General features: G+C 41.6%; 1 protein-coding gene across 1 annotated transcript; it reads right to left on the minus strand.

Annotated features, from left to right (window-relative positions):
* Positions 1–623: 623 nt before the first annotated feature.
* On the minus strand, positions 624–1,607 carry LOC125339370 (zinc finger protein 431-like). The gene has a single exon (XM_048330517.1). The coding sequence runs from the start codon at positions 1,605–1,607 to the stop codon at positions 624–626; it is 984 nt and encodes a 327-aa protein (XP_048186474.1).
* Positions 1,608–10,638: the final 9,031 nt, after the last annotated feature.

Raw genomic sequence — 10,638 nt, forward strand, 5'->3', positions numbered from 1 at the left:
GAAATGTCTATTTTATTTCCTAACTTCTTATTATGTTTGGAAGCAAACATACTCTACAACAAAGAGAATAGCATAATGAGTTACCATTAAGTCCTTCCTACTGTCCAATAATCTATGCTGTTTCTCCTATATGATTATTTTTCTTGAGAGTTTTGAAGCAAATTTTAGACTGCACATGTCTTAGAAATATTTCAGCATAAATGTCTAAAGGTATAATTGATCAGTAAAGACTTTTAGAAATCACTCTGCGACTTATCATTGGAAAAGGGTATTTGATAACTATTCCTTAATATAATCTATCATTCAACCAGTATGTTGAATTGATCTTATTTTATCTATGATTGTGTGTGTGTGTGTGTGTGTGTGTGTGTGTGTGTGTGTGTGTGTGTGTGTTGGTGCTGGAGCTTGAACTCAGGCTTTTTATTCTCACTGAGGCTTCCTTTCTTCTCTTTCTTTCCTGAGGTTCAAACCCAGAATCTCATGTCTGCCAATCCATGTTGCCATCCATCCATGAGCTTCCTGTACGGATTCTTGTGTTTTTAGCCAACTGGAGCAGTGGTCAAGTGAGGTCATCCATCACCTTCCTTTCTGTCTTCACTCCTTCCTAGTTTCTGTGCTGGATTCTAATGCCCAGGCTGTGGCAGAGGCTTTTCTGAATCCTCAGTATGTGTAATTTTCTTCCAATGTGGCTTCCTCTGTGTTTCTTCCGGTTTGAGTAATGTGGAAAGGCCATTCCTCATTCCTTGAATTTTAGGGTTCCTGTGGCATGTGGATTTTCTCATGTGTCCTCGCTTTGATTCCCAAATAAATGATTTGCCACAGGAATGGCATTTGTAGGGTTTGTCCCCAGTGTGGCTTCTCTGGTGAACTCTGAGGGTGGAGTTCTTTTTGAAGGATTTGTGGCACAGATCACATGTGTAGGATTTCTCTTCCATGTGTGTTCTCCCATGTTCCTTTAAGTTGGAGGGATCCCAGAAGGTCTTGCCACACTTTTTGCATTCATAAGGTTTCTCCCCTGTGTGGATTCTCTGGTGAATTCTAACTTTAAAGCTGGATGGGAAGGATTTGTGGCACTGTTCACATGTGTAGAGTTTCTCTCCCACGTGTGTCTTCACATGTTCTTTGAGGTTGTAGACAGACTGGAAGATCTTGCCGCACACTTTGCACTCATAAGTTTTCTCCCCGGTGTGGATTCTCTGGTGTTGCCTAGCTGCTGAGATTTGTTTAAAGGATTTGTCATAGTGGGGACACTGGTAAGGTCTCTCTCCAGTGTGGATTCGCTGGTGGATGATCAGATCCCCACACTGCGTGAAGGATTTGTCAAATGCACTGCATCTGTGATATTTTTCTCCTGTGTGGATCAGTTGGTGGCCTTTTAGATTTGAACATCTTCGAAAGGCTTTGCCACATGCCATACAAGGGTAGGGCATCTCCCCTGTGTGTATTCTCTCTTGTACCTTCAGCCTGCAGACATATCTAAATGACTTGTCACAATCTTTGCATTGGTAGGGTTTCTCTCCAGCATGGATTTTCTTGTGTATCTGAAGAACTGAATTCTGTGTAAAGGATTTGCCACATGCCTGGCACCGGTAGGGTCTCTCTCCCATATGAATTCAGATATGTCTCCTATAACTGGATGGATGCTCAAAGCACTGGTCACAGTGCTGACACTTGAAAGGTTTCTCCCCTGAGTGGATTCGCTGACGCTTCTGGAACACAAATTTATGGCAAAAGGTTTTCTGGCATTCCTTACATTCATATGGTGGCTTTTCACAGTGGATTCTCTGGTGCAGAGTAAGGGCGGAGGATTTCCTGAAGGTTCTCCCATGTACATCATATGGGGGCTGTGTTTCTGAAGATTGCTCATCTATAGGTTTTACTGATGGTTCCTTTCTCCTTCTTCTCCAGGGCTCTTTTCCTTGCTCCAGACAGGTGATGAGGTCTGGTTTAGAGACATTAGGACCCATGGACAGCAGGTTCCTGTAGTTGTCCAGCATGACCTCCCTGTACAGAGCCCGCTGAGCTGGGGTCAGGCACCGCCACTGGTCCTGCGTGAACTCCACAGCCACATCCTCAAATGTTAACTTGACCTGGGCCAGAGTTTCCTGGGAAGCAGCCATCACTTCCTCTTCTTCTTCCTCCCTCCTTGTGTTTCCTGCCTCCCTGAGCTTAATTAACCCCTTATTTTATCTTAAAATTTCCTTTCTTTTTTATTTTCTTTCTTTCTTTCTTTCTCTTTCTTCCTTCCTTTCTTCCTTTCTTCCTTCCTTCCTTCCTTCCTTCCTTCCTTCCTTTCTTTCTTTCTTTCTTTCTTTCTTTCTTTCTTTCTTTCTTTCTTTCTTTCTTTCTTTCTTTCTTTCTTTCTTTCTTTCTTTCTTTCTTTCCTCCCTCCCTCCCTTCCTTCCTTCCTTCTTTCCTCCCTCCCCTCCTTCCTGCTTTCCTTCCTCCCTCCCTCCCTCCCTCCCTCCCTCCCTCCCTCCCTCCTTCCCTCCCTCCCTCCCTCTCTTTCTTTCTTTCTTGAGAGCAAATATGAAGGTGATAAAGGTTTTTCCATAATAATTTTTTTTGCCAGTCCTGGGGCTTGGACTCAGGGCCTGAGCACTGTCCCTGCCTTTTTGCTCAAGACTAGCACTCTGCCATTTTCTATATATGTGGTGCTGAGGAGTCGAACCCAGGGCTTCATATATATGAGGCAAGCACTCTTGCCACTAGGCCATATTCCCAGCCCAACAACTATTTTATTGTGAAAACAAAGAATCTGAGATAAAAGCTTAAGATGACTTTGAAGCCAATGGAGAGTCTTAGGGTGGCTGCAGCCTTTAATATTTTCCAAAGGAGACTATGAGCTAGAAAAACATTGAGAATTTCAGATATGAAAGACGATAGAATCTAAGGACACGGATAGCCATAATCTTTTGCCTATAATGATCCCCTGTCTTTCAATGATGCAATAAAAATAAATAGTCATGGGGCTGCGAAAGTAGCTTAGTGGTAGAGTGTTTGCCTAGCATGCATGAAGCCCTGGGTTCAATTCCTCAGTACTACATAAATAGAAAAAAACAGAAGCAGTGCTGTGGATCAAGTGGTTGAGTGTCAGCTTTGAGCAAAAGAAGCTGAGGGACAGAGCCCTGGCCCTGAGTTCAAGCCCCAGCACTGGCAAAATAAATAAATAAATAAATAAATAGTCATAATGAGAGAACACATCACACCCACAAGCATGGTGATTATGAAAAGGAGACATAATATTGCAAAGTGTTGGTAAACTTGAAGAAATTGAAACACTCATATTCTGCTGGTGAGTATGTAGAGTGCTGTCAGATGACACAGTAATTCATTCCTGGTATAGACTCAAGAGAACTCAAAACATGTTCACATGGAAGCTCAGATACAAATGTGCATAGAATAATAATAATAATAATAATAATAATAATCATCATTTAAACAACCCAAGTACCTACTAACTATTGATACAAAATACAAGGATAAGCCTTGATACTTTCTGCTTGATGAAAGAAACCAGTCACAAAAGATCACATGTGATGGAATTCCATGTATAGGAGATGTTCAAAACAATCAAATCCAGTGTCCCAAAGTAGACCAGTGGGTGTGCAGAGTGTGAGGAGCAGGGCAGAAGGAAGATGGGGATGGATGCTGCTGGATGTGAGAGGTTTCTTTGGGGGTGATGAAATGTTTAAAAATTAATTCATGATGGCTATACAACTCTGTGCATGTATGAGAAGCTACTGAATTAAATATTTTAAAAGTTATGCTGTGAGTTGTATTTAAATAATGTTATTTAAAATACAAATGATTCCTGGTGGCTGTACTCCTAGCCTGTACTCCTAGCTACTTTGGAGACTGAGATCTGAAGATTGTAGTTGAAAGCCAGCCAGGGCAGAAAAGACTCCTAACTCCAATTAATCACTAAAACCTCTTACCTTAATCTCTTAACATCTTTTCTCTCTGTGAGACTCTTCTCTCCAATTAGCCACTAAAAAGTTGTAAGTGGAGCTGTAGCTCAAGTGGTAGAACACTAGCCTTGAACAACAACAACAGAAAGTCTCAGAGACAACACCCAGGCCCTGGGTTCAAACCCCATGACTGGCCTCTTTTTCCTTATGTCCCCTTTGCAGTGCTGAGATGCTTGTGCATATAGACAAGCACACTACCTCTGATATCATCCACAGACTTAGAATTGATTTTTTAAGTCATCTATTATCTTTATATTCTTATTTATTCTCATCTTTCTCTATTTAATTTAATTAAAAATATTTTTGGTCATAGGGCTTGAACTCTGGGCCTGGGTGCTTGTCCTGAGCTCTTCAGCTCAAGGCTAGCGCTCTACCACTTGCGCCACAGCACCACTTCCTGTTTTCTGGTGGTTAATTGGAGATAAAAGAGTCTCCTGGGACTTTCCTTCCTGGGCTGGCTTTGAACCATGATCTTCAGATCTCAGCCTCTTGAGTAGCTAAGATTACAGGTGTGAATCACCAGGGCCTGGCTCTATTTAAAATTTTAACTTAAAGGAAGGGAGGGTGAAAGCTGTCAAGAATTCATTGTATATACCACAAAATTAAGAAAAGTAAAGGATAGGTGGGTTGAGGGGGGGGGGGTGAGAATGTTGAAGGGGGTCATTGATCAAGATGCATTATATTCATAAACTGCTTTGTTAATTGGCACCTCCTTGTACAACTGCTTAGAGATAAAAATTTAATTTATATTAACAATGAAAGATTACTCTACCTAATATAGCTGGTTGAATAAATCCATTAAAATGATCAAATTAGATTAGAAAAATGTTCAATGAATAAATGTTTAGATAAATAGTATAAACCAATTTACTTCTTAAGTTAGGAGAAGGGCACATGAAATCTCCTAAGTCATGTGAAAAGTGAGTTGTGTGTCTAATTTTATGATCAATTCATATAAAGAAGAAGAAACTGAAAGCTGTGGATATGAAGAGACAAGGAGACAGGAGTAAGTAGGGTTGCTAGAATCTTGAGACTTTCAATGTGAATTGAGCTTGAAAATATATCTTTTACGATCTACTTAGAGTGGAAGGAATGAGAATCTGTGAAAAATATCCCTCTTCTGTTTCCAGCGAGAAAGCAGACTGCGCTACTAAGTAACTCAGGTTAGTGATCAATGGCTTAAGACTATCTGCATTTTAAGATATGGAAACGTGGAATTTCAAATGCGGAATATCAAATACTATGTCATGAATTCAAGATGCAAAAAGATTGCATTAATAAAACTAGAACAACAACAACAAAAAAACTCCAAGAGGTTTCAAAGGAAAAAGAAGCAGGCAAAAGCTTTCATAGAAGCAATGCTCCAGGTTCCTGGGCTGAGGACTGCTGCTAAGGCTTAGATCCATCCCGGTGTTGGAAGCTAGATCCCACCCTAGTGCCTGGGCACTGTCCTTGAACTCTTCAGCTCAAGGCCAGTGCCCTACTACTTAAGTCACAGCACTATTTCCAGTTTTCTGGTGGCTAATTGCAAATAAGAGTCTCACAGACTTTCTTGCCTGGGCTGGCTTTGAACCACAGTCCTCAGATCTCAGCCTTCTTTTTTTTTTTTTAATTTTATTTTTTTGCCAGTCCTGGGCCTTGGACTCAGGGCCTGAGCACTGTCCCTGGCTTCTTCTCGCTCAAGGCTAGCACTCTGCCGCTTGAGCCACAGCACCGCTTCTGGCGGTTTTCTGTATATGTGGTGCTGGGGAATCGAACCTAGGGCCTCGTGTATCCGAGGCAGGCAGTCTTGCCACTAGGCCATATCCCCAGCCCCCAGATCTCAGCCTTCTGAGTGGCTAGGATTACAAGGGTGAGCCACCAGTGCCCCGTTTACCTCTTTTCTTTATTAAGTACTCTGTCCTAGACATTGTGTTATAGTCACAGAAAGATAACCAAGGAAGTTTAGCAGCTTGCTGAGTACCTTTGAGTACACAGTAGTGAGAATAAAATACCCTTTAAAAAAAGATCCAGAAAGAATTAAAAGAAAACCCCCAACCAAAACCCCCAGAAGATGTTGACGCTTAACTAGTCTTTAGCAGCTGTTAACATGGAAACTCCCTGCCTTATTTGACCTGTGATTGGGAGGCAACATTTGTTCAGACAATGAATATTTTCTGAAAGAGTTGGACTTTCAGATATTTCAAAAGCAATTTCAAGCTGGGTGCCGGTGGCTCATGCCTGTAATCCTAGTTACTCAGAAGGCTGAGATCTGAGAATCTTGGTTCAAAGCAAGCCCAAGGAGGAAAGTCTGTGAGACTCTTATCTCCAATTAACCATCAGAAAACTGGAAGTAACACTGTGGCTCAAGTGGTAGAACATTAGCCTTGAGCTGAAGAGCTCAGAGACAGCGCCGACCCACAGTTCAAGCCCCCTGACTTACCAGAACAAAACAAAAAAGCAATTTCAACCACTACAAATTGTGATAGACAAATATAAGAAACAAACATCAAAGGAGAGACCATAAAGCAACACTCTCTGTCTGTGACCTTTGAAGAATCTTCTGACTCTAAGGCCGTGGTGAACTTTTATAAGTGAAGTGTCACTATTGCTTTGTATCTATTCCAGGTCAAGTTAAGTTGAGAGCCCCAAATCCATACTGTCCTATGAATTCCATAGTCTTTAGTATTTGAATGGTGAATTTAAATCATTACTAATTCATTTTTTAAATTGCTTCCACTGTACCAATTAAAGATGTGTTGAAGAACTCCTTCCATCTCTTGTGCAAACTGGTTGCAGATTATTTTAAACTATCTCAGGAACACTGGTGACTCTTATCCTAGACAGTTGCGATCTTGAGGATCTTGGTTCAAACCCAATTGCGGCAGAAAAATCCACAAGACTCCATCTCCAATTAACCAGCAAAGAGCTGGACTAGAGGTGTGGCTTCAGTGGTAGAGTGTCAGTTATGAGCAAGAAAGCCAAGCAGGCCCCAGTAGCTGCACAAAACAGAACTGAACAAAAAATTAAAAAACAAAAACAACTGTCTCCTATACTCCTGTCAAGTGCAGTACACTCCATTTTTATTGAACAACTTTCCATCAATTCTCCCTAATGACTGTGTGTGGCTGGACCAACAGCTCTAAGGGTGAAGACTAGCTCACTGTGGCAGGGCATCTGTTTGTTACGTTCGCATATTTTCACATGAACTGTAAGCCTGGCATGTTCACCAGCTTCCACTCTGACCTGCAAGCTTGTGTTTCTACAGTGTGTCACACTATGCAAGTCACACATACTCCTCACCCGCGGCCCCCTCCCACCTTGTTGTAACAGCTTTCCTTAGATCCTCAGTTCAATTTGACAAGATGTCAGGGAAGAGCAAGCATCGTGTTACAGAACAGGAGAAGCATGAAATCCAGGCTATTTATAACTTTGCCCTTTTCTATCGCAGTGTGCAGTACTCCACGCGTAACCTTCACTTGCAGTTAATGATCCCATATGTGCCAGTGCTGAACTGAGATTCTTCTAATTTTTATAATTAAATTACAATTTATATTCAGATATAAATACCTCAAAACTCCAACGCAAAATCTGATGTCTTTATCAAGAGCCAACCTACCTATCACACAACCCACCCATTTAAAGGTTCAAAGGTTTCTATGCACTCACCAAGCTGTGCAGCCTAAAACCATTTCCTGTGACATAGACCTACCTCTTCTGGAAATTTCATAGAAACTAGCTTTACAATGTGTGATCTGTTGTGGCTGGCTTATTTCACTTTAGAATAATGCTTTCAAAAATTCACTGAGATCACCAGGAACCAGCTGTCACACCCGTAATCCTAGCTACTCAGGAGGCTGAGATATGAGGATGGTGGTTCAAAGCCAGTCTAGTCAGGATGGACTGTGAGGCTCTTATCTTCAAAAAGCTAGAAGTGGACCTGTAGTTCAAGTGACAAAGTGCTAGCCTTGAGTGAAAAAGCTGAATGACAGCACCCAGGCCCTGAATTCAAGGGTGAGTGCGTGCGCGCGCGCACACACACACACACACACACACACTTCATCACATGCATCAGTACTTCATTTCCTTTAATTGGCAAACAATATTTCAACATTTGCATATACTACAAAAGATAAGTAATTGTTTACCAGGTAACACATACTCAATACAATTTTTTAAAATATAAGATATAGCTTGACAATTTGTCATTGCTAAAATATTGAACCAACCCAGATGTACCTCAGTAGATGAGTGGACCAAGAAAATGTGGTACATATACACAATGGAATTCTATGCCTCTATCAGAAAGAATGACATTGCCCCATTCATAAGGAAATGGAAGGACTTGGAAAAAATCATAATAAGTGAAGTGAGTCAGACCCAAAGAAACATGGACTCTATGGTTTCCCTCATTGGGAATAATTAGTATATGTCTACGATACTCCTAGCAGAAGATCACAGTAGTTCAATAGCTATGTACATATGAACACATAAGATGGTGCTAGGCAAAATGAACTCCAAGTTATGGAGACAAGTGGTTTAACACTGTTGTTGTTATTTTCAACATACCATGTGAAGTTATGCCTTTGTCTTTTGTCTTTCTTCCCCATGTTTTCTTTTGTCTTTCTTCCCCATGGTTTTACCCCTGATGTCACTGTAACTGACTTTGGTACCCTGGATATTGTATATACGTGCATTAAAACTTGGGAAGGGAAGGGGGATATCAAAATGGAGAGACAATGGATAAAAGACAAACGAATGCAACAGCAATACTTACAAAACTATATGCTGTAAACCAACTGTACAATTCATAGTGGGGAGGGGGATGGGGAGGGGGGAAGGCAGGGGAAAATGAGGGAGGAGGTAACAAGTTGGATAAGAAATGTACGTACGGGGCTGGGGATATAGCCTAGTGGCAAGAGTGCCTGCCTCGGTATACCCGAGGCCCTAGGTTCGATTCCCCAGCACCACATATACAGAAAACGGCCAGAAGCGGCGCTGTGGCTCAAGTGGCAGAGTGCTAGCCTTGAGCAGGAAGAAGCCAGGGCCAGTGCTTAGGCCCTGAGTCCAAGGCCCAGGACTGGCCAAAAAAAAAAAAAAGAAATGTACGTACTACCTGACATATGAAACTGTACATCACTTTGACAATTAATTAATTAAAAAAGAAAAGAAAACAAAATAAAATGAAAACATGACAAAAAAAACCCCAAATAGCTTGGCATGGATTTACCTGTAATCCCAGAACTTGAGAAGCTGAGGCTAGTGGATTATAAGTTCAAGACCAGCCTGAACTACATAATGAGAGTCTGTCTCAAAAAAGAAAAAAAAAATAACCCCAACAACATTAGTAGTCATATAATTGCCAGAATCTCTTGGCTGTTTGTTCCATGTGTTTTGCAGTGATTTAAAAATCCTAGTTGACATGTAATGTATGCAAAAGTCTGAGTATGAGCTGTGAATACAGTCGTGAATTATGGAAGGGATGGTGTATTATTCAGGTTCTCTGGCTTAGTGGAGACTTTCCCACAGATGTTGGCACACACGACATATCCAACAACAATGTTCTCAGTGTCCGTGATGCTGTCAGTGCTCCTCAGTTAAGTTGATGTGATATGTACCTGATGGTGCTTCCCTATTTAGATGCATCCTAAAGAGCCAGGGCCTTCAAGCCCAGCCCAGACGAGATCCACTCTCTACATTCAGCCTTTCAAATGGTTTGGAGCATCCTGTGTGGAGTCTCAGGCTGCCTTGACACTGAAAGTGGAAATGGGACCCCTCCCGAAATGATGGCTCTATGTCAATAAAGGACACTCTCTGTTCTCATCTGCAAACATAACTTCAGGTAATTTTTGCAGGATCATGTTGCTTGCACTTTCAAAAATGATGCTAGGCTATTGCCCAAAGATTAGTATTTATTCCACTGGCTAGAATAACCACAGTCTGTAGATGAACAGCATGAATTATTGTCAGAAAGCAATGGCACCTCAAAGCAGTTACAGGCCTTATGAATAAAACACTGCAGCTCAGGGTATAGTGGGAAGCAGGGAACACAGCTCTCAGATTCAGGCAACGAGTGTCCTAGAAACACAAGTGTTGTCTTTCCATGCTTGTTTAGCCAACACGACACCTCTCATGTCTGTTTACTCCACTGTAAAGGAAGATGGTGTAGTACTAGTCAGAAAGGTGAATTAAAATGATGGATGCAAAGCCAGGCAGCAGTGGTTCATGCGCGTGAACCTGGCTGTGCAGGTGGCTGAGATCTGAGGATAATGGTTTGAAGCCAGCTTGGGTAGGAAAATCTGTGAGGTTGATCTCCAATTAACTACTAAAAAGCTGGAAGTGGAGCTGTGGCTCAAGTGGTAGAATTGTAGCCTTGAGTGAAAAAGCTAAGGGAAACATCCAGGCCTTCAGTTCAAGCCCCAACACACACACACACACACACACACACACACACACACACACACACACACACACTATGCAAAATATAAAATATGGCAGTCATCCTAAAAACTATTAGCTGAATCTGAGAAGAACCAAATGATGCCAACTTGGCTTCTGCCAATTACCATTATAGAGATCTCTGTTTCCAAAGAATTTTCCAGTACAGTCACAATCACTGAGAGAGATTCATGAATTTCATTAGATGTTGATATGTGTCCAACAAGCACCTCAATTCAATGTGGTGCTA

The sequence above is a fragment of the Perognathus longimembris genome, chromosome 21 (assembly GCF_023159225.1).
Source record: "Perognathus longimembris pacificus isolate PPM17 chromosome 21, ASM2315922v1, whole genome shotgun sequence".
In the NCBI taxonomy this organism is placed as follows: Eukaryota; Metazoa; Chordata; class Mammalia; order Rodentia; family Heteromyidae; genus Perognathus; species Perognathus longimembris.

Coding starts and splice junctions, on each gene's coding strand:
- LOC125339370 (XM_048330517.1), bottom strand. CDS start 1,607: ATGGGAGAGAGACCCTACCGGTGCCAGGCATGTGGCAAATCCTTTACA.